The 25,409-nt window shown below is 40.4% G+C and overlaps 2 protein-coding genes and 1 pseudogene across 2 annotated transcripts; 2 read left to right on the top strand and 1 right to left on the bottom strand.

Annotated features, from left to right (window-relative positions):
• The first annotated feature begins 1,767 nt into the window (after positions 1-1,767).
• On the top strand, positions 1,768-4,725 carry LOC102703794 (annotated as a pseudogene).
• A 13,559-nt stretch (positions 4,726-18,284) lies between these two features.
• On the top strand, positions 18,285-20,827 carry LOC102703509 (glucan endo-1,3-beta-D-glucosidase-like). Its single transcript, XM_006658588.3, has 4 exons — positions 18,285-18,360; positions 18,454-19,776; positions 19,882-20,139; positions 20,617-20,827. Exons 1-4 carry the CDS (start codon positions 18,285-18,287, stop codon positions 20,649-20,651), a joined length of 1,692 nt encoding a protein of 563 aa, XP_006658651.2. The 3' UTR covers positions 20,652-20,827.
• Positions 20,828-22,136: 1,309 nt separating this feature from the next.
• On the bottom strand, positions 22,137-25,331 carry LOC102714302 (putative receptor-like protein kinase At4g00960). The gene is made up of 8 exons (XM_040525739.1): positions 24,784-25,331; positions 24,265-24,692; positions 24,008-24,133; positions 23,807-23,928; positions 23,515-23,725; positions 23,002-23,239; positions 22,755-22,902; positions 22,137-22,608 (listed from the first exon to the last, which is right to left on the bottom strand). Exons 1-8 carry the CDS (start codon positions 25,218-25,220, stop codon positions 22,276-22,278), a joined length of 2,043 nt encoding a protein of 680 aa, XP_040381673.1. The 5' UTR covers positions 25,221-25,331; the 3' UTR covers positions 22,137-22,275.
• Between the last annotated feature and the right edge of the window lie 78 nt (positions 25,332-25,409).

Below are 25,409 nucleotides of genomic sequence, written 5' to 3'. Positions count from 1 at the left end.
TTTGTACTAAAATTTTTTTGTATCTTGAGATATTTTGCAAGGACGGTAAAAAAAACCCCATATGACGTTCAACGATCATCGCAGCTGCCAATCGGAGGCGACGCTTGCGAGCGAGTCGATCATCGTGAAGAAAACTTTCTACGTACGCGAGAAGACCGGCAAAGATCGATACACTCGTGTATACATGCATAACCATATACTCCATATGCTAATAGCCTTGTTTTTGCGTCGTAATATATATGCTAAAAATAACATACAAGTTTGATGAGCCTATCAGGCATAGAAAGTTTTCAAAGGCGTACTTACAGCAGCCGTGGTTGCATGCGCTGAATGAATCTCCTATCGCACCCATGTGTTTGGGGTTTAGTTCAAAAAAATCACGTCCAATCTTTGAACAACTAAATAAAACATTAAATATAGATAATAGAAAAGCTAATTGTATAGCTAGAAAGAAATCGTGAGACGAATCTTTTAAATCTAATTAGTGCATGATTAGCTATATGTGCTACAGTCAGCTATATGTGCTAATGATGGATTAATTATGATCAAAAGATTCGTCTCGCGGTTTCTAGACGAACTATCAAATTTATTTTTTTCTTCGTGTTCAAAAAACTCTTCCGATATTCAGTGAAACGACCGATGTGACATTCAAATTTTTTTTTTTAACTAAACCGAGACAATTGAAGAGTTTGCTGACAACCATTTCCAAACTGCGGATGAGTGCTGCAGACGGAAGATACAACGGTTGTGACGACAGAGCATGGCCACCTTTTAAAAAATAGATTAAAGTCAAGGCTCTACATCGACACCCATCAGATATTGTAATTGCTATTGATTTCTTGCAAAATATTTCAATAACATTTAAATGCTATTCGATAGGTAAGTATGCATATGAAATTATGAACCAAGTAGAAAAAATGTGAAGAAAATATATAACAGCACCGATTGTTTGGTCTCCAGTTGATTAATTCTAGCACGTTTATCACTGAATAAAAAATAGTTTATAAATAAACTTTTACATTAATTAATAATATCTAGCATGTGCTAGCGATGGAGCACGTGGCACCGGTGACTCATTATCCATCAGTTAGCATACCTAAATTATTGTTCTGTTTCGTCCGAACAGGCCCCATTTTGTAGCTTTTCCCTATTATTTATGGAAGAAATTTCTATTGTATCTAATTATAGGTGTGAAGCAGTGAAACTCTGGATTTGTCAAATATCTATGGTTATCTTCTTTCGGTTATGAAAAGATGAAAGATAAAATATTATCTTCTTTTTTATAATTAATTAATAATATCTACGATGAAATTAACTAATACAGAGTTAAAAATCTAATCTAAAAAGATATGATAATGAACTTTTATATAGAAATTTTATTTTTAAAAAATACTATTCAGTAGCTTAGAAAATACATACATAAAGGACAATGAAAAAAACTAAAAAATAATATAAGTAAAATAACACATATCTAAATTCACCCCATCGGGGAGAGGAAAAATAACAAATCACCAGTCGTGCTAGCTAGGTCGTCTGCCTTGCCAAAGAACACCCTATGTCAGTTGCAAATCAACTTGCATCCCTGCGCAGGACCATTGGGCGGCCGGGCAGGCACACATGCACGCACGAACATGCATCTGAACCCACCAACCAGCAGGCCACGAGTCCACGAGCACTGCCGCTGCTGCCTATAAATTCCCGTCTCATTGCTCGTCTTCCACCAAGGCACCAACCCTCCCTGCTGCTCTGCTGCGAGTACAAGCGGCCATGGCGCTCGCTCTCACTCATCTCCTCCTTGCCGTCGCATTGCCGTTGCTCCTCCTCTCCCGTGCAGGTAACGGACATACGTTACGTCTGTTTGGAAATTATTACCTCTCTTCATATATATGTTTTAACCACCTCCTTTTGCCAGAAAAAAAATTATAAACACATACGGAGTAAAACAATCCGTATTATCAAAGTTGCTGCCTGCTAAACGTACATGACCATAAATCTTTCGTTCGTCATAGGCTCATAGCCTAAACATTTTATAATTATTATTGATCAAAATTAAAACAGCTTAAGTCAGAATTGCCAAGTAAGCACAAACGGAGAGTGCTAACTTCCTCCCTCCGTTCCTTGCAAATTACAATTTTAGTCGAAGAGTTTGTCCTAAACGGAGCACATATATATTTCTAACTAGGGGCTGAGTCCGGTGCATTCTACTGGTAGTAGTAGAATCTAATCTACGTCATTGATCTATTTTTATTAGACGACCATGATTAAATTATACTACTAATAATATTAGATGTAGTAGAAATTTGAAGGGATAATGTCATTCTTTTTATTATGATCTTTACTATAAAAAAAGAGTAGAAAATACTACTAATCAATTTATTAACAAAGTACCAAAATACACTTTTAAATCAATGGATGAGATTAGTTCTACTGGTAGTGGAACACTATCAGTAAAATGCACCGGAGAGATAAAATACTACTAATCAATTTATTAACAAAGTAAGTCGTTAATTTTATTTTCGTTTTAGTCACTGAACCAATATGTACTCCATCCTCCTAGCTCCTTGTTTCTTACAGATAAAATAGTGGTTTAACCTTCTTCTTAGTTTGCCTTTGACTAGCTAACACTACGGCATTATAATAACAGCAGCAAAAAATTGTTGCTTTACACTGCAGATGCGGGCAAGGTGGGGGTGTGCTACGGGAGGGACGGGAACAACCTAATGAACCCATCGTCCGTGGTGAATCTCCTCAATGGAAACGACATCACCATGGTGAGAATCTACGACACCAACCAGATTGTGCTCCAAGCGCTGGCCAACCAGAACATCAAGGTTATGGTGGCCATGTCCAACAAAGATCTGGCTTCTGGCGCCGGCGACGATCCGAGCAGCGCACTCAGCTGGGTGGACAGCAACATCGTGCCGTACTACCCGGCCACACAGATCAACGGCGTGGCCGTGGGGAACGAGGTGTTCCAGCAAGCACCTGACCTGACCTCGCGGCTACTGCCGGCCATGAGGAACGTGCAGGCGGCGCTGGCGACGCGGGGCCTCGCCGACGCTATGAAGGTGTCGACGCCGATCAGTTTCGATTCGGTCAATGTGTCGTTCCCACCATCTTCGGGCGTGTTCGGCAGCATCGCGCAGTCTGTGATGAGTCCCATGATCGACTTCTTGCAGCAGACCGGCTCCTACCTCATGGTTAATTTCTATCCATACATTGCCTATGCTAACTCTAACGGCAAAATCTCCCTCGACTATGCTACATTCGGCCCTAATGCGGCTGGTGTGGTCGATTCAAGAAGTGGCATCACGTACTATAGTCTTTTCGACGCCCAGTTGGACGCTGTTTACTATGCTATAAATCGGGTTTCTGGTGGTAACATAAGAGAAACAATGGCTATGCAAGGAGGCCGTCCGAGTCAAAGGGTACCCGTCGTATGTACGGAATGTGGGCACCCCTCGGGTGGTCGACTACCTAGGCTGGCCACGCTAGCTGACGCAGAAGAGGGCGTGGCTACAAAAGCCAACGCCCAAGCTTTTAACAATGGTATTATCAGACGAGCATTGTTTGGAGCTTCCAATATGCCAGATGTCTCTGTGTACATATTTGCACTTTTCAATGAGAATGAGAAGGGTGGTGCATCCGTAGAACGCAACTTCGGTTTGTTCTACCCTGACGGAACGAAGGTTTACGATGTTGACTTTCATGGCGGTGGTCGTGGTTGTCCCACAAAGGCGAGCTGGTGCGTGGCGAATCCAGACTTAGGGAACGATCAGCTGCAAGGAGCGTTAGAATGGGCGTGCAATAACGGTGCGGACTGCACCGCAATCCAACAGGACAAAGCATGCTATGAGCCAAATACCTTGTCGCACACGCATCTTATGCATTCAATGACTACTACCAACGCAAGGGCCAGGCCAGCGGCACGTGCAACTTCAACGGCGCTGCTTCCATCGTGTACAAGCCTTCATCAAGTGAGTTTCTGCTCCATGCATCTCTTTTGAGTCTTTAGAATACAATAGTCGTTTCCTACATCAATTTCTTATATTCTCACTATTTATTCACCGGCATATATGCAGGCATATGTGACCCTAACCCGAGCTGGTGCATTGCAAAACCGGAGATTGGGGATGCACAACTACAAAGTGCGATAGACTATGCATGTGGCACCTGTGCGGATTGCAAGGCCATCCAGCAGGGTGCGCAGTGCTTTGACCCCGACACTAAGGTATCACACGCAACCTACGCATTCAACGACTATTACCAAACCGCCGGTAGGGCCAGTGGCTCATGTGACTTCAACGGCGCCGCTTCCATTGTCAAACAGCAACCAAGTAAGTTGACGTAGTACGTTCTACAGTCCGTTAAATTTGTATGAATCTCGTACTAGCAATAATTTGTATTGTTTACCTAATTAAAAAAATCGGCCCCTTTCGTTATAAGGGAGCAGTAAATGTTTCTCACACGTGTTTGTTCAATCATATTTGCAGAGATTGGAAACTGTGTGCTCCCACCAAACAACCTTTGAAATGAACGGCCTCCACAAAGAGGAGGAGCCGGAAGCAAGCCTACCAGCAGCACGACAGTCAGAGGATATGGTTGTAGAAAGTCCACATTATTGGACAAATCAATAAAAATAACGATGTGATTGTATTTCCGGTTTGGAAATTTAAGCAAGTACGTACATGTACCGTTCACTTATGTTGAAATTAATTAACGAAATTTGAGGTTTAGACATTCAACCCAGAGAAATGTGTACAACTGTACACATCCAAACTTCTGCTGGCGACTGTGCACCTGGTCCGTTTAGTTTCTAAATTTTTTTTCCCAAAAACATCGTATTGAATCTTTGGACATATAAATAGAGCATTAAATATAAATAAAATAAAAAACTAATTGAATAGTTATGAGAGAAATTGTGAGACGGATTTTTTTAGCCTAATTAGTGCATGATTAGCCATAAGTGCTACAGTAATTCATATGTGCTAATGATGGATTAATTAGGCTTAAAAATTCGTCTCGCGGTTTTCAGGCGAGCTATGAAATTTGTTTTTTCATTCGTGTCTGAAAACTCATTTCGACATCCGGTCAAACGTTCCATGTGACAGCAATTTTTTTTGTTTTGGTAAACTAAATACACCCAAGTTGTCCGATTGGCTACAATGATGGCCATGCTCAGCTTTAAACTTCCCCTTGCTGAAATTGATGTAGCTTCTGACGTTGGGGGTGATTATTCAGGTGTTTCATTAAAAAAGTCAAACAATATATTTACAAAAATAATTATAATAATTTTTAAATAAAAATTTTATATACATATTCTTAGCAATATAAAAGGCAAGGCTAAAAAATAAACTTCGGTGAAAAACCTCAAAATCATCTCTATATTTAAGATTAAAAATTCAAATTTTGGTTTATAAGCTAAGCAAACAAAGCAAAGGTTATACGGAGCTTTCATAACAAATTATTTTTTTAGCTCCTATGCAACAGTACTCTCTTTATTTCGTATTATAAGACGTTCTGGTTATGGTTAAATCTATATATTGATTTAGGTATATTTTTTATATATATGTCTAGATTCATAAACATTTATATGTATCTAGTAAATCTAAGAAAGTCATATATTGGAAAACGAAGGGAGTAGGACTGATTAACTATCACAATACTATTTTTCTAAAAAAACAGTTAACACAAAGTGGCTAAACGTACAACACAAAATTATGAGCAATATAATGGAGAATTCATCTCCGGTTATCCCATGATTATACTGCTAATTTTATTTGTCACTGAACTAATAAAACAAAAGGGAAATATGATCGTAGTGGTTGATGAGATGAGAAACGAAGTGAGGTCAAGGAAACGTGATTCCAGGTACGCCCGTTCCTCTACATCATTTGTCTATCAAAGTCAGGTCAAATGTAGGTGAGTGTTGCTTCTCAGAAAACGCGTATAATAGTCTCATTGGCCCTCGTCAATGGGGCAAACGCGGAAGTGTATGCGTTACTGTACTGGGAAGCTAGCTAGTATCATACCACGTGGTGTGGATGTAAAATAGAGAAAAGGAAGTCTTGACGGACACTACAGTTAAGTGATCCATCCTAATTGATTCAATCATCATTTGTCCACATGCACCATTCTTGTTTTTTTGTTCATATGGTGCATGTTAAATTATTTGCGAAACGCTTCAGATCTGACGCTTTTTCATGTAATGCATTGTAAATTATTTGGAAAATGCTTTAGATTGGGTGCCCGATTTGATCAGAAATATCATCCACCTCTCGTGCTCCCTCTCACCCCTCGTCACTATGTGGCTTCTGTGGTAAAGCTGCTATAGCTGGAGGGGATGCAATAGGTCTGTTCGGAAAGCTTTAGATTTTAAGAAACTGCTGCTCGATAGCTAGCTTTGGAGAATATGTAAAAGCTACTAAACAGAGTTTTTGGATTCTTAGAATCTATAACTACAGATTCTCAGAAGCTGTGAACGGTTTGAGACAGCTTCTGTCAGAAGCAGCTTTTGGAAAAAGCTGCAGCTGGAAGAAGCTCCCCAAACAAGCATAATGGCTGCCTCTAGCTCCTAAAGTCCGCTTCTGTCGTCCTAGTCTTTTTGTTTCTATCTATTTTTATAAGTTAAAATTTAAATTTTTAATTTAAAATTTAGATTTGATTTTAGGGTTTTTAACAAAGTTTATTTTCTAGTGTTAATTAGCTTTTAAATCACTTTTAAATTACTAAGATTACGTATATAAAAGTTTTATCTATAAATTATTATTTTTTTTTGCAAATATGTCCTTTAACAGGAAAAAAGCAACAATCACCCCTAAAACTTGTTAGCTTGCGCTGCCAGGAGTTGACTTTGACGGAGGCAGAGCATTTTCATCGTGCCGCGGTTAACTCGTCGGCGCTGGTACTCCTTCCTTGACAACTGAAGAAGAGAAATACACTACATATATACTAGATAACATGGCAACTTAATATTTCGATGATTCAACCAATGTATATTAATATTTATATTGTTAAGAGATACTAAGAAAACCATATTTTACGAAATAAAATCTAGCACCTCTCATTATACCAGTTGCCAGCGGATACCAAACTATACATCAGAAAATGCAGCATCTTCTTTAATAGTAGAACTTCTCAAGTTATATTGTATGAGCATTTTTTTTCATCCTTCAGCAAGTACCACTATTTTCAATATAAAATTGGTACTATTCAAGAGTGGAAAAAATGTTCATATTGCACGTAGTATATATATTGGCCTGGCTACACTTTCGACAAAATCGATTCTCCTTTCCCTGTGAGCCGCCCACGATCCGGTATAACATTGGCCCTACGTGCTGTGGTAATATTGTCCCTTGTCCGGCCAGCGCTTTGTATAATATTGTACAAAGTTCGGTATTGGCGATTGCAAAATATTCTGTCAAGTACTCTCCCCCTTGACTAGATCAGAGAGTGACAGATAGTCGTTGGCTTGTGTAGCTAGGAGTATAAACAAACAGTGGAATGGAAAACAAACCAACCTGCCTTAAATTTTCCACACGGGTAGACGAAATGTGGAAAATAGCAGACCAAGTTAATACATATCTTCTTAATTCCAAGTCGTCGTCTTCGTCACGAGGAATAAATTCCTGCGTGCACCAACATGAGGATCGATACAATGTACAAGTTGGGCAATTGGCAAGGGAAGGTACGTACGTACAGAGAAACGTACAAGACCGTACGCACAGCTAGCTCTGACAGTTTGACGTGCTGTTTGGTTCCACGGATTGGCCGGATACTCTACTATCTACTAGTACGTGCTTGCTACATTTCCAAAACACAAAAAAAATATTAAGTATTTTTTTTAATATCTACATTTTATAAATAATATAAAAACACTTGTATTTTAGAACGCAGTAGTATCACTGGATTCTCAGGATTGTAACGTGCCTGGGTCTTATCGTGGCTTGGAATCGACCCCTTCAAGCTCAAATCCCGTGGCGCTCTCTCTCTCTCTCTTTGAATTGCGTCGTCCAACAGGACGCTGGATCAGATTGGCCTTGATAGCCAGGCCATGGATCAAGAAAAAAAATACCCGGGCTTTGAAAATCCCCTTCTTCGAATGTATTGACAAAGCTTTAGCCTACTTTCCTACAAACATACGGAAAAGTACGAGAAAAGTATATTTATATAAATAACCTTTCCAGAGGATGAGAGGAGTAAAGTATATGATATCAAAAGCAAATAATAGTTTTGTAAATAAATAAATAAATAAATATTAAAAAAAATCACAAAAGAGATAGGAATGGCCAACCTATGAAGTGCTCAAATGGGCCTATTTATATTAAGAGTAATTTTACCTTAATAGAGTACTACTAGAAGATATTGTACTTTGAAATTTGAGATATTAAAATTTTAAGTGTAAATATTTTATACGTAGAGATACTTTCTCACATAATGGAAAATTGCACTTATATTGAATTGGGCCATTTTGTGTCCATATTGTTTTAAGGCTTCACCCTTCTTTCTCCCCCAACCAATGATTGCTTGTTTATATTCATCTTCCCACCCTCTCAAAAATAGTTCGGCTTCATCGAATGGCCGAGCAGCTGAGTTCCATCTCTGGTTGTCCTCTCTGGCATGAACTGCTGAGCCGTATTTGAAGAGATTTGCTTCGGTCTAACAAAAAGTACCTTGTGATATCGATACCTCGAGGTAACAAATCATTTCTGATCGTTGGATCTAACAGTGTACATCCTACTCAGCTACATCCAATAGTGAAAAATGATTTGATACCTCGAGGTACCGGTACCTCGAAGTACTTTTTGTTGGACTTGATCAAATCTTATATTTGAAAGGTTTTCAAGAATATCGGAGTGTGCACTACAGCCTGTGAATATGATATAGATTAAAAGGAACGCATAGAAAATATTCTATATAAGTCAACATTAAATACCACCGGTTATAAATAGCAATATGCAATATGCGTGTGTATTAGACCAGGTTTGATATGTATAATATATCTAACCATTTTTTAATAGTAAGTGATTTACAATAGATACAAGTACAAAAATTTTATATTTTTGAAAGTTAGTTTTTGGATATATTTCGAATTTTTTGCAATGTTTTATTTAGTTCAAACAAATTAAATTTGATCAAAATCTTAATATGAAGACTCTTTTCAACAAAGAAAGTTTTATTTCCAATTTGAAAATTTTGAGTAACCCTTGTACTTAAAGAATTGAAATTTTTAACTTAAAATTTAAAACTCCCAACTCATAATTTAAAACTTTTAACTCATTTGTTTCAAAGAACACTACCAGATCTAGCAAATGAGATATAGCAATACATGCATGATCTATGTTGTCATTTTATAATTGGATCTACTTCTGTCTATTGCAATTATAAGAATAACAATATATATCATGCATGTGTTGCTATATCTCCTTTTGTGTGTTCCACATCTTTACATCGATCGTCAGTTTGTTGATGCCTTTATGGGGGTAAAGAAAATAGAAGCATTTTCTTATGAGACCTTTTACAACACCCCAACTAGGGATTGTAGTAGTAATAACAGTTTAGTAAAAATTAAATCGGTCAGTCGGTTGTCATGGTTTATTTTCGGCCACTGTTTGAACAAGGTGGAAGGTACGTTGTTTCAGTAATTTTGTTGTGCTCCCATCCGAGGCGAAGTAAGGGCTGCGATCGCTCGGCCCAGGTCGTGCGGGCCTCGGGCCCCCTCACTTAGCTGCCTACATGCATGCTTTACAACTTTGAACTCTAATGTGATTATCTTTTGGCTGTTTTGGTGAAAAAGAAATCAGATATTAGTGAAGGACCTAATATTAGGTAGAAGTGTGGCTTCAAATCCAAGCCGAACACACTTAGACGTTTTTCTTGGTGAAACAAAACGAAACAGTATAATTGCAAGCGAAAATTAATTTATGAATAAAACTTTTATATGTGTTGTAGCGTTGAAAAAATCCCACGTATAAACATGAGATGAAAGAAAAGTTGAGAATATAAGATTGTTGTCGCGCACTATTGTTGGGTGATTATTGCTCAATTTGTGAAAGAAATGGATATTGTCAAGAAGTAATTTTATTGAAATCAGTGGTAGGAGATTGTGAGCGAGCTTAATTAGTTGCAACGAAGTCAGCTCATGTCGTTCATGCTTTTACTACACATACGACCAGATTTAGCAGAAATAGATCGCCTCCATTGGATCTAATCTAATGGATGCACGGTTCACGACCACTCAAGGATACTCTAAAAAAAATCCTTCTTATGAGGGAAGGGAACAGAAATTCAGTGATATGGTTAATGCCCGTCGTTGTTCCACAACGGGTGATTGCTTGGGTTTTATGAAAAACCAATCGACAAATTTGTAAATAAAAAATAATTTATGTATAAATTTTTATATTCATATTTTTAGAGGTGTAAACGCTAATGTTGAAAATAAACTTTGGTAAAAAATATCAAAATCAGCTCTAAATTTAAGGTTGAAAATTTATATTTTGATAGGTTGAGTGTGCATGCCATTGACAGTCATATTGATATTCTACCACATAAAGTCTTCCCCTAAACTGCAAAGAAAATGATGGCCATTAATTGGCATGTATATGCATGTGGCGATAGCGCCTACTCCACTGGACTGAACAAAAGATATTTCTCTGAATGGGACCATCACGAAACGAAGGGATATGGTCTCTATGCACACCACTTAATTAGCATGGGCATATCCCATTGTTAGGCGCTCTACTTGACCTCTACTTGTTGGGCCTTTTTTCCACACGAGTAGACGAAATGTGGAAAAATGTCACAACATGTTAGGTTTCTGAGTCAATTTATACGGTTTTTCCAAGTCGCTGTGGCAGTGTCCCAAAGCAAAGGCCACGTACTCAAAGGAGGACCGGATACGTAGGATAGTATACAATAATTAACAAGCGTGCGTGCGTGCGAAAGAAAAGAAAATCATATATAGGTCAACTGATGCCAGTATGGTGCTAGCTAGCTTGCAACAATGCATGTCACGATCGATGTATTTGGAAGATCATACTGATGGACGTATCGAGTCCACTAACCACAGCAGCAAGCAGCAAGCTGAGGATATCGGATAGGATGATCGTCTGTGTTCTTTTACGTCTAGAACATAAAAGATAAAATATTACTCCCACCATTCCAAAATATAAGACAAAATCACTTTACTTATATTTCAAAATTAATATAAGACACGCATTAATTACATTGCCACATGTATTGGTAAAACAATAAACTAAAGCAAAAATAGATAGTATGCATTGGCTGGTTTATACTATGTAAATGTATGATTAAATATTTCTTGGTCTTTGTATATAAGGTGGTTGTGCCTTATATTTTAGAACGCATGGAGTATTTATTTTTTTATAGTTATTTAATATATAAATAATAAAATTAACAACTATAAAATTTAAAAACCTACTTCAAAAAAAATATAAGACAATAAATTCCTACGTAGAACTTTTCTAAACCCGTTCAAATAACGTTGGCAGCGCTACCGTAGCGGAGGCCAAATCCATGTGGTGAGTGTGTGCATGGGGTGGCCGCGGTATAGTGCGTGGTACGGGAGCTAGCGCATCGGACACAGGTGCGTCGACATCGACGACTTGACCAGCCCGTACGAGTCGCACACGGCCTCGTGAGCAGCAGTTTGTCAATCGGCAGTACTGCAATGCACGCTAGTCGTAATCATCATCTATCTGCAGGACCGGGCCACGGTCCTGATGAGACAGCGACCTAGGATTAGGAGCAGTAGTAGTATGATTTTTCTTCTTGTGCAACTGCAGTATTACTACTATTAATTTCAGCAGGATTGTGCTAAGGCCTTGTTTAGTACTTAAAAAAAAATTTCTAAAAACATCACATCAAATTTTTGGACACCTAAATAAAGCATTAAACATAAACAAAACAAAAAACTAATTGCACGGTTACGGAAGAAATGTTGAGACGAATCTTTTAAGCCTAATTAGTCCATAATTAGCCATAAGTGTTATAGTAACCAACATATGCTAATGATGGATTAATTAAGCTCAAAAGATTCGTCTCGCGGTTTACAGGCTAACCATGAAATTCGTTTTTTCATTCATGCCCGAAAACCCCTTTTGACATTTGGTCAAATATTTGACGTGATACTTTTTTCAAAAATTTCTTAATCTAAACATCCCCTAAGGACAGGTGTTCGCGAGACCACGGTTACCGTCAACGTAACCGCGACCTACGCCAAGGGTAGGTAATGGAACAATCACGTCAGCGATCAATAAATTGGAGGTGAATTTAAAAATTTGAGAAAATTTAGCAGAAAAAAGATGTGGTGCAGGTTGATTTATGGGATAGTATTGTGTGAGAAAATGATGAAAATTTATATTTTCTGACTATTTAAAAATCGTTAGTGAAAAATAACAACCAAAAAGAAAAATGGAACCGTTTATTTGAACACCCATCAGGATAGTGGCAAAGCTGCTCGAAGGAAGGGGTTCCGACGAACCCCCTCGAAAAAAATTTTAACTAAATTTTATGAATTTTCGCCATATATTTGTTTTTTCGATCCAAATTCAGATACCCGTGACACCCCCTCTATTTCGCTTTAGCTTCGCCCCTGCATCAGGACCGAAGAGAAGCAGGAGACCAAAATATATATCCCCACCCAATGGGCAATGGAGCAAAACGTGGAGAGGGATTAAAATATATCGTGTTGTATAATGCACACTACTATATTTGAACTATTGCTTTGTATTATGTTATGGACTATTCTCTACTTAGCATATTGTCTATGAAGTATAGGCAATAACTTATTTCTGGTTCTTCCTATCTGTTATGGTTTGAAATATGCTCGGAATATCACTTGCGTTGTGCAATAATTATGACTTATCATTTGTCATGAATATAATTGTTATAATGTCATGAATTTAATAAAGGTCGTGCCAAAATTTTACTTTTTCCCCCAAAACATATCCTAACTGTCAAAATTAAACATGTCTGCTATAAGCTATTTTCTTACAATTTTATGGTTTTTTCAGACTCTTTTATAATTTTCTACCATCAGATCATGCTTGCCACACAGTTTTGACCGACAAATCCACAGTTACCGTGGATTTTGAATTCAAAAATATGAAATTCAAATTTACGACGACATCCGCAGTTTTCGCGGTTACGGTCGGAGGTCCTCCTGGGGTCCTGCTTGGGATGGTCGGGCCGTATCTGGGCTTTATTTCTAGTTTAATAAATGCACAAAACTTTAGTATACGATGAATGCCCTTAGTGAGAGTATTCATAAAGTTGAAGTTAATTAAGCGCTGCAAGGAAACAATTAAACTGATGAACAGAAACACATCTAACGGCAAAATGTTTCTACCTCTGGTGCAGATGGTGGTATGATGTTCTGTCAACGATCGCCTCTAATTAGGGATGGAAATAAATTGTATCTAATTAGGGCTGAAATAAAGTGGATAGTTTTCGTCCACTCTAGATAAAAACGAATACATATACAATTCCTACCGGATAATTTTAGGATATATTGTAGATCTAAATACGAGTATGGATTTTTTTTTTGCGTACAAACACGAATATGGTATGACTGTTTTGACTGAGTGTGGGTAATATGGATATCTAGGTATAGGTATAGTTAGGCCGCGTTTAGTTCGCAAAAAACTTTTCGCAAAAACATCACATCGAACATTTGGACACGCATTAAATATACATGAATATTAAAACTAATTACACAGTTATGCGTGAAATCGTGAGATGAATCTTTTAAGCCTAATTAGGACGTGATTAGCCATAAGTGCTACAGTAACCAATATGTACTAATGACGGATTAATTAGACTCAAAAGATTCGTCTCGCGGTTTCTAAGCGGAATCTGAAATTTGTTTTGTAATTAGAGTACGTTTAATACTTCAAATGAGTGTCCAAAAACTTGATTTGATGTTTTTGCGGGATCTTAATATATGGATATCTGCAGAGCACTTAATGTATCTATTTCATGTTCTTTGCTCTTGTTGTCTAACTAACTTTCTTAAGTTTTTAAAATTATTTTAGTGTACAAAACTAATACATGCTATTTACATTATTTAACGTTAAAAACTGCCTGTCCAAATTAGACATGTTATACCAAATTAGCTTTGTTATACGTTGATAAATTGTATCTCTAAGAGCAATTTATGGGATTATCATGTTCTGAAAAATATCTGTGTTTGCATTTGTATTCTTTCCTTATTTGTATTGAAAACAATTCGTTTTTATTTTTTATCCGAGTTATTCGTATCATCTAACAATATAACAGTATGGGCTTTATCCATCCGTATCTGCTCGATCTGTTTTGTTCCATACCTCTTAGTGAAATTTTTTTGATTTGGTTCGATTGGATTCAACAACGTCACCATGTGCTAGTTTTCTTGTGAAAGGTTTTCCCTCCAAGACATCTTTGGATGAAAAATCTAACACTGGACATATTGGAAGACAAGTGTTGATTCCTTCTGGAAGATATTGCCACAGACAGTTTCCCATATAAAATGTTCTCATTTAGGTTTAACTAGAGTATTTTTACTGCATAGCAAGAAGGCATATGCACGTAAAGTTGACCAACGTTTTCTTCCCTCTTTTAGCTAGATACATCTCTATAAGGTGCACCCATAGGCCAGTTTAATTTCATATTAAATAATATATTATCCATTATCCGAAAGGAAGTAGGGTTGCTTATAGTGTTATAGAATGGTGGGCATCTAGGTTTTGCTTTTTCTTTCCATTAGACAACTATATCTAGTAAACAAAGAGGATGATCGTTTTGTTTTCGAGGTATTTATAAATAAAAAATAATTTATAAATAAAACTTTTATATATATTTAATTAGCGATCTAAAAGTAAAGACTGAAAAAAACTATGATAAAAACCTTAAAATCAATTTCAAATATAAAGTTGAAAAATTAAATTTTGGCTTATAAGTATAAAAAGAAGAAAAAAAACCTGGAGCTGAAAATAAGAATTGGTTACCTTATGAATAGGGATGGATGTTGGTCAATCCGTCGAAAATTTGTGACCAGCTCTAGTCCTACTACATAAACTAAGTTTTATTTTTTTCATGTCAACTTAATTCATCGAGTTAAGCTAAAACACACTCTGAATTACTCCTGTGCCGACTCACGCCTATCTCTACTCATGAATCAGCTGATAGATACCTGCACTCTCATGGGCAAAGCAAAAAAGGGCACCTATTCTCCTTGGTTTGTTGGTGGGTGACACACGGTTGTGCCAAACTCATTCGGTGCGAAACACTTACGACTATTAAAATTTTAAAACGTGTCTATATATAGAGAGAGAAAATGATCCTCCTTGGCAGAAGAGATATATTTGCTCCTACTTGGTGTAAACAAGATTACTTCTTCATCTTTAGAAAAAAAAAAAAGAAATGGGCCAGGCATACCTGAAGCCCAAAATGCCTTTTTACATGACAATGAAAAAACTCGTTGATAAAAAATCGTGCTAAATTTAAAATTTAATTTCTCATTAATAAGGTGAAACAGAGCAAATCTGTATAGCCTGAAGAGTGCAGGGCCGCAGGCCCTTTCTGAATTTCTCACACAGAGTTTGGGAGCTGGTCAGCTCTGGAGAGCGAGCAAAGAACAGAGCACTCACCTGGGTGTAGAGTGTCATTATACACCTTATGCTCCATATGTCACGGATGGAGATGGTAAATACGTATAGAAATATCAAATATATATGACTATTTTTATATAATAAATGGAAATTTAGATGATTCATAAATAAAATTAAACTTAGCATTCAAATCAGGATTTCTGCTTCAGGTGACTGGGCTCGTAGTTTTTCCTTTATTTTGTTGACAACCATTGTGTGGCAGTACCGTGGAAATGTAGGGGACTGGACATGGTCCCTCTTTCTTTGCATGTCTGTCCTAAAATATTAAGCTATTTGCCATTGTTTAAATTTGAGGACAAAAGGAAAAGAATATGAAACATCTTAAAAATAAGGGATGATTGAGAGCAGAGCAGTGGGATGTGGGTTGGGGTATGACTACATAAAAATTAAATTAGGATGGTTGATAGTGAAAGTAGTACTTCGAAACTGAAGTCATTATATTTTGGAACCACTTTACTTCCATTTTAACCTAAGTTTCTCATTCTGAAAAGCCATTTTATTGGCAACACCATGTTTATTTTTATGGACAGCCTCAAGGAAGACTTAAATGTAAAAATAGAACTTGTGACTTGTGACAGGTGGTGATCTTAGAAGCCCGCCTATAAAAACCATAATTTTACAAATGGACCTCTTAAAGAACCATCGATAATGAACAATAACCCTATCTTTATATCTAGACCTCCTTACAACACCACCTGTGAAAAAAACCTTACTAAACAAGGCAAATTTGATGCCCAGCTACACTTCCATCTCCTCCTTCACCTCTCTTATCTCTTAGATACCTTACGACCGGCTTTCTCTCACACATCTAACACTCACATGAGAGAAGAAAGGAAGCAGAGGAAGGAGGCACACTGCGGTGGGTGGATCCAAATGGGCGAGGAGAGACAGTAGTGGGGAAGACAAAGGGGAGGGATGTTGATCAACGGATCCTAGCAGGTGATGGTCCTAGATGGCAGGAGCAGAGTAGATCTAGGTAACCATGTTCACGACAAGTGCTCTAGTGCCATGATGGTGAGGTAGTTGGCCCCCTCCTCCATCCATGGTAATGACATTCTCGGTAGGCCTCAAGCTGTTGAGGGCTCAGCGTTATTTTGTGTACAAAGATAACAAGGGGTTAGCCTCGGCCCTCCATCCTATAGCACGGGACCAAATCTATCATCTTGGGGCCTATATTCGGCTGAAATCGCTTGTGTCGGGGTTTCTAAAATTTTTTCCACAACCATCGCCCAAAAGTAAAGTAGAAATGCCCACCAACGCCGTGGCTTTCTTCGTGGCCCTAAGGAATGCACGTCCTATCTACATCGCTACCGTCTTCTCTTCGATTCTCATGGTGCTTGTGGAATTCATAGGATTTATGGAGTCAATGATATTGATGAAATCTGTTGTGAACAATTGTGAATTTTTATATGGCAGGCCATGTGTTTGGATTTCTAATTGTGCAAATGATTTAGAAGTTTCTGAATTATAGGTTGTAATTATATTGGATTTAAATTTTCACTCTTTTGCAATAAAAAAATATATGCACAGTTGGTTCCCGTAGGAAAATATATTTTCGTAGGCGGTCGTGGAACTAATGGTAAAAATCGACGATTAGTACCAGCTTTTTACTACTGGAGGGCGCTCTAGCCTACGGTGGAGCTGCATTGTGCATGAGGGGTTCCCACAAACCGAGTCCAGAAAATTTTTACCTAAAGTTCATCTATTTTCATCGTATATACAACTCTCTAATCCAAACTCAATTACCTGAAACGATCTAAAGTTAGTTCAAAAAATTTAAAAGCAAATGCGTGCCACCCCCTGTAATTTGTTCTACTCCATTGATCCCTGACTAGCCACATGCAAAAATTGAGTCTAGGTGTCCACATAAACATATGAGATTGAATTTAATTTCTAGATGGATGAATAAGAATAGCAATTCATGTCCAATTGTAACTATTTACTTTGTTCCATATTATAAGATGTTTTAACTCCACCTACATACATCTATAAATCAATAAATATGTCTTATATATGTGTATAGATTTACATTCATATAAATCTAAACAGAACGAAAACATCTTATAATGTGAACCGAGGTAATATCTATGTTTCTCCACGTGCAAATCATGTCTTAAATGATCATAATTCTATATTTTTCGTAAGTAGTACAAAAAATGAGGGCAGAAGCTGTCAATAGTTTAAAATTGTTAATTTGGTATCTCCTTTTTTATTTGACGTCGTTTACTTTTTAAGTTACGTTTGACCATTTATTTTATAAAAAAATATATGTAATTATTAATTATTTTATTATGATTTGATTTATTACTATAAAAACTTTAATCATAACTTATAGTTTTGTATATTTGGATAAAAATTTTAAATATAATGAACAGTCAAACGTAGATATAAAAATCAACGGACTTAAATAAGAAACAGAGTTTGGTCTTTTTTTTTTTGGTCAAATGAGTTTGACCATGGTCGTTGCCGCCTTCGCGCACGCTGCACCTCCAGATCCTCTCATCCTCACTTCATTGCGTGCTATAAATTCCCGCCAATGTTTACCTCCTCTCTCACACACCTCGCCTCGCATTTGCCCTGCAGCTTGCTTGCCACCGCAGGAGTCATCACCAAAGCATGGCGACCTCTAATAACTTCCTCCGTATCGGCCTCCATGGCGCCGTACTGGCGCTGATGTTCTTCTCCCCTGCAGGTGAAGTTCAAGTTTTGAGGAATAGATTGAACGGCAAATGCAGCTTCGTAACAATTAATAACGACAACTAATTCTTCCTGGAGTGAACTGCAGAGGCGGGAGAGATCGGCGTTTGCTGGGGGACGGTGGCCGACAACCTGCCGGACCAGTCGTCGGTGGTGCAGCTGCTGAAGAAGAACAGCATCACGATGGTGAGGATCTACGACGCCGACCGGAAGGCGCTAACGCAGCTGGCCAACACCGGCATCAAGGTGATGGTCTCGCTGCCCAACGAGCTGGTGAGCTCCGCGGCGGCGAGCCCGTCGTACGCGCTGCAGTGGGTGAAGAACAACGTGGCGGCCTACTACCCGGCCACGCTGATCAACGGCGTGGCCGTGGGGAACGAGGTGTTCGACCAGGCGCCCAGCCTAACTCCGCAGCTGGCGCCAGCGATGAGGAACGTGCAGGCAGCGCTCGCCGGCCTCGGCCTCGCCGACGCCGTGAAGGTGTCGACGCCCGTCGCGTTCGATGCCATCAAGGTGTCGTACCCGCCGTCGTCGGGGGAGTTCAAGGACGAGCTCGTGCCGGTGATGAGCTCCGTGCTCGATTTCCTGCAACAGAGTAGCTCGTACCTCATGGTCAATATCTACCCGTTCTTCGCGTACGCCGCTCAGCCAGACAAAATCTCCCTCGCGTACGCGACGTTCGGTTCCAACGCCGGCGTGTTCGATTCCACGAGCGGCGTCACGTACTATAGCCTCTTCGACGCCCAGCTCGACGCTGTGTACTACGCGATAGACCGGGTTAATTCTGCAGGTGGTAGCCGTAGAGCGAGGGCATCGTTCGCGCAGGCAAGGGCAGGACGGCCGTCGCGCAGGGTGCCCGTCAGAGCGTCGGAGACAGGGCACCCCTCCGGTGGTAAGATCGGCGCGATGGCCACCATAGCCGACGACGACGACTCGAGCTCGGTGGCGACGAAAGCGAACGCCCAAGCATACAACAATGGCCTGATCAGGCGCGTGGTGTCCGGAGCTTCCGGGATGCCCGACGTCTCCGCGTACATCTTCGCGCTCTTCAACGAGGACGGCAAGGGAGGGGCGTCCATAGAGCGCAACTTCGGGCTCTTCTACCCGGACATGACGAAGGTGTACGAGGTCGACTTCGTCCATGGCGCCCCCGGCAGCAGCCCCGGCACGGCCGCGAGCTGGTGCGTGGCGAACCCGTCGGCCGGGGACGCGCAGCTGCAGGACGCGCTGGACTACGCGTGCGGCCACGGCGCGGACTGCGGCGCGATCCAGCGCGGCGGCCGGTGCTTCAGCCCGGACACCAAGGCCGCGCACGCGTCGTACGCGCTCAACGACTACTACCAGCGGAACGGCCGGGCCGCCGGGGCGTGCAACTTCGGCGGCGCCGGCATCATCGTCTACCAGGCACCTAGTGAGTAATTTGCATGCATTTTGCCATGGGACATAAGCTGCACAAACTAGACACAGTGATTCGTCACGCATCGTTACTTTTGTTTCCCCACTGTCTCGTCGATAGACCTCTGCGACCCCAACCAGGCAAGCTGGTGTGTGGCGAAGGCGGAGGTCGGCGACGCGCGGCTGCAGGCGGCGCTGGACTACGCGTGCGGCCATGGCGCGGACTGCAGCGCCATCCAGCGCGGCGGGCGGTGCTTCGACCCGGACACCAAGGTCGCGCACGCCACCTACGCCTTCAACGACTACTACCAGCGGAACGGGCGAGCCACCTCGGCGTGCGACTTCGGAGGCGCCGGCTCCGTTGTCTACCAGGCACCGAGTGAGTGTTTAATTACATGCGTTCGCCATCTCCAGCTCAGTGATTGTTAGTCTTATTCAGCAAAACATCAAACAACATATTTATAAATAAAAAATAATTTACAAATAAAAATTTTAGAGCTTTTTTCCTTTTCTTTTCTATGTAATTTGGTATTTTTTAGTACCTAAGATATCAAATTTTACATAAAAAACAGTAGTACATCTTGGTATCTTATCAAGAATGATAAAATTGCTCAAGTTTTTATGTATGGTTTTTTAGCGATGTAAAAAGACAATACTACAAAATAAAGTATAAAAAGATTCTAACATTTAATTTAAATTTAAGATTAAAAATTTAAATTTTGGCTTATAAGTATAAGTAGAAACGGAAAAAAATTGATATACCGCTGGCTAGCACTTGTCACTCGTGCAATTCGTTTCTTTGTCATGAATTTTTCACCGCAATGCGTGTGACTGGTGTTTGTTTCACTGTTAACAGCGATAGGCCACTGCGTACTCCCATCCAAGACCTGACCTGAAGAAAGGCCAAAAGCGGTATCGGAGCCGCAGAGACTGAAGGCTGATTACCTGTTCATGATATGAGATATATACATGAATAAATTTTGAGAATTTTTCTCATCCTTTAGGATGTTCCATAAGATATCATTATTTTCTATGTAAAATTTGCTATCTTGTAGTATCTAAGGTATCAAGAGAAACTAAATTTTTAATAGAAAATAGTGATATCAAAATTGCTCATAAATTTTTATTGTCATATACTTCCTAGCTTCCTAGAAGAACAGCTTTCAACATGTGCGAGTACGATGGGCAAAAGAAAAAGAAAAACTGTACATATGTATATATCAAGAGTAATTTTACAGTTATTAGAAGGTACCGAGAGGTACTAAGATTTTAATGTAAAATTTGGTACCTCCTAGTATCTAAGGTATCAAGAGGTACCAAATTTTACACTAAAATTTTGATACCTCCTAATACATTTTTAAGGATCGTAAAACTACTCATGTATCAATGTATGCATGCATGTATGTATGTATGCATTTATGAGCTTTTTATCATCTCTGAAAGAGTGGGTTCCTTTTCAGTGCATTCTAATGGTACTATTATATTACCAGAAGAATTAATCTGAGTTATTTATTAAAAGGAGTAATTTAGTACTTTGTTAATTAATTGATTAGTAATATTTTATAATTTAGATATTTTTTGTCAATAAAAAAATGTATTACGTACGGGAGGTTGGATGTCTGGCAGAGTAGATTGTTTGTGCATCATTGGTCACGGCGGCGTTCGCTTCAGCATCCCACGGCGGCGTTTGATTCGTCCATGTGTGCATCCGCCAAAATATCTTAGATTATTTATAATCACAGTAAAAATGATGATATTATCAGTATAATTCAATTATAGTCATCTGAAAAAATATTTGAGGTACCAAATGTTTCAATGTAAAAATGTAGTACCTTAAGACATAATATATCTTAAGGTACCAAAATTTTACATGCGTTTAATTAAGTGTTAACTATTATAAACTAAAAAATATAATTTTTTGGTATTTTAAAATAACTTCTACCTATAATTTTTTATATAAAATACACCGCTTACAAGTTCGAAAAACATGCTAACGGAAAACGATGCGATGCATTAACTCAACCAATAAGCTATTTAGGGCATTTCTAACCCATACACTAGATATGGTTTCTATAAACTTCTAATCATCAAGAAAGAAACTAGTAATAGACACTACTCTTTCAATGCAAACATTACTATTCCACATTTAAATTTAATGGTACTTATCTCACATGACGTCTTAGATGTTGTGTAGAAACCATGTCTCATATAACACATGGTTTCATTCTCTTTCCTTATTTATTCACTTGCCACATTATTTTTCATCCTACGTGACAACTTATTTAATGTTATGGACATCATCCTAGTCATTGGGTTGGGAATGCTCTTAGAATTGGTCCTTTTTTTTCTTTACTTGATCTCTCAAAACGAGCTAGAATTTATTATATTTTGGGACAGCCAGAGAGCAATTTTAATTAAGCCACATGCATTGTATACTGCATCATTTCATAGACACGGTTTGGTTCCATGATTATTACCCATTCACAATGTGACGACCAAATATGACTTATATCGGTCATCTAGGGTAAGGCTCAGTGAGTGTAACCCCGTTTACAGAAAGGTTAACAAAACCACATCGGTCGTACACGTAGCTGCGTTGTCCCCATGATGGAGAAGAGGAAGCTGATTCTCCCCCAAAGAAGAATGCCGGCTGTGCTGGTGGCTGGAGCTCCATGTTGTCCCTGGTTAACATGAAAATGACAGATGACATGTGAGGCCTGTCATCAGCGTCTGGCTGGACACACAGTAGCCCAATGTGGATGCATCGCAGTGCTTGGCTCTGAGAATCTCCGTCAAGCGATTGGTCAATCATTTGTGCAATCGTCCCTTTCGTCCAGCAGTTCCAGACCTGTTAGAAGAGTTGACATAAGTTTGCTATTGGAAGCTTGATATATAGAATACATTTAGGTCTGAAGTCATGAATATTTTCAGTACGCAAGTGCAGTAAAAATAGAAGCATATACTGGAGTAAGCTGAGCAGTATTCAGCACTTACCTCACTAAGGAGATTCACGAGATCGTTCTCACCAGAATCGCAGTTCTTCCTCCTCGTTACGATTTCGAGGACCAGCACACCGAAGCTGAAAATGTCAATCTTGGTCGACACATTTCCATCGATCGCATACTCAGGTGCCATATAACCGCTGCGGAAGATATCAACATTAGGCTTGGAAACATACATTCATTAGTAGTATCTGCTAACTGCTATGAGTGAAAATTTTATTATGCAGACAACAACTTACAATGTTCCAACAACTCTAGTCGTCCTAGTGTGAGTATGACCTTCTCCTAGCAGCCTTGCCAATCCAAAATCTGCAATTTTTGGTTCCATGTCCTCACCAAGTAGAATGTTGTTTGATTTCAGGTCCCGGTGAATGATCCTCAAGCTTGAGTCCTCATGAAGATACAATATTCCCTTGGCAATTCCAAGAATGATGCTGTATTGCTGCTCCCAATTTAATGGATTTCCCCTATTGGCATCTATTGGGACAAAATGTTCAACTTAGTTATAATGACTCACCTATAGAAGAATTCAGGAAGTGTAAATGCTGTCTTTAAACATGCCATGCAAATTTTCTTACACTAATTACCATCTGTGTTGCGCATGCTTTATTCTTGTCTATTGTTGCTGTATATGTTTGGTATGAAATAAAATATTTCTGGACACATTGTTGCAGTACAGACAACTCTACTATTAAGAAATGAGTGGCTACTGGATTTACGATCCATTAAGATGTAATTGAGAAAGAAATTACCGAAAAGAAAGCTGTCCAGGCTCCCGTTCCTGATGTATTCATAAACCAACAATGTCTCCCCCTGATGCAAGCAAAATCCATGTAGCCTAACAAGGTTCTTGTGCTGAAGCTCCGCCAATAACAGAACCTCGTTGTGTAGCTCATCCAATCCATGCCCAGATGTTCCTAAAAGTTTCTTCACTGCTACTTCTTGCCCATCTGAGAGTATTCCCTGTGTACTAGCTAGATTGATTATTCTTCTGAGAACAAATATTATATAGCCCTCAATCGAAGTTACTGTGATCTAACTCACCTTGTATACAGAACCAAAACCACCTTCTCCGAGCTTATTGTTCTCCGAGAAGTTCTCAGTCGCCTCTTGCAGTGTCGCCAGATCAAAAATCATGCACTGTGCTCTCGTTATCTTCTTTAAAGCTGTTGCCATTGCCAACAGTCATGTCAGGGAACAGTCAATTTCAGCTACTGCACAGACACTAATGACACTGCTACTCACGGTGGTCACTCTCGACGGCCTTAGTCCTTCTCTTGAAGCGAACGAACGCAAAAACTGAAAGGATCAACAATACCAGGACTGAACAAGCCAGTCCTGCAGCGAGTCCTGCTGCACTCTTCTTCTTCCCTGCTCAAACCAACCACGAACTTTCTACAATTTGTTGAAATTTTACTAAACTCTACGCATTGGCTTCGTTTTTTATGTCGTCTTTTTTTCTCTGCTGGAGAAGATAGTTAGGAATTGTAGGCCAGCCATACCTGCTCCAGGATCGGGAGTAACAACCGGAGTCTCGATGATCGCCGGCGGCGCCGAGAGTCGCAGCATCGGCCGGCCGCCGTAGAACGGCCGCACGCTGTACATCAGTCTGCCCCAAACCGAATAGGTCCCAACCCACCTGAGGCTTTTGCCCGTGTAGATTATCTTCGCCTGGTCGTGGAGGCTCCTGAGGCATTCCTTGCACTGCTCCGGCGTCAGCTCCGGCACGCACTGCGCCAGCCCGTAGATCTTCGGGTTGAAGTCCTCCTCACCCGTGGCGAAGTACTTCTTGGTGGTGGCCGTCGAGGTGTTGTCGCCCGCGGTGGCCCACGCGCGCTCGACCAGGGCGGCGAGGAGCTCGGCGACGGCGGCGTTGAACCAGCCAACCTCCGGCACCCTGACACTCGCCGCCGCTTGGTTGGGAAGCCAGCTGTTCGCGACGAGCTAATTAGTTTGGTTTTGTGTCTGGTTCTAGCAGGGAAAAGAATGGAGGGAGGGAGGGATTGGTAGTCTGTGCGTACATCATCTCGGACACCTGCCACTGGTCCGGCCTGAGGAAGTCCATGAATCTCTGGCCGGAGAAGCGAAGCACGCAGGTGTCCTCGTACATGGAGATGCCCTTGATGCCGGGGCAGCCGTCCTTGCCGTCGGCGAACGCCGCCGCGACGCACGCGCTGCAGGAGGAGGCGTTCGCGTCGCCGCGGCAGAGCGCCAGCGCGTATACCTGGTCGGGCGCCGTGCCGGTGGTGTTGAACGCGAAGCCGGCGGGCGAGGCGGAGGCCCTGGCGGGGAGTGCCGCGGCGAGGAGGTCGAGGTTCCTGGCGAAGGTGGTGTTGGCCGCGTATGTGTTGGCGACGCCCAATTCGCACTCGACGACGGCCGACTGCGCCATGGCCGGCGGCAGCATGAGTGCGGCGACCACGGCGAGGACGACGTAGGCATAGCCGCCGGCGAGCATCGCTGCAGTGCAGCAGATGGGGAGAGAGATTGATTTCTTGCCTTAACGAACGCCATGGTTTTACCGCAAGAGATGGCGTCGCGTCGCGTCGCGTCGGCAACTACGTGCCGAATTGAGAGAGCATGTGGAGTCAAACGTGACCGGCGGCACACGCGCAGTTTTCGATTTTGTCCCCGTGAAATCGTGATG

Source organism: Oryza brachyantha, chromosome 7 (assembly GCF_000231095.2).
Source record: "Oryza brachyantha chromosome 7, ObraRS2, whole genome shotgun sequence".
NCBI lineage: Eukaryota > Viridiplantae > Streptophyta > Magnoliopsida > Poales > Poaceae > Oryza > Oryza brachyantha.
The sequence above is the reverse complement of the archived record's forward strand: the minus strand, read 5'-3'. Positions and strand labels throughout refer to the sequence as shown.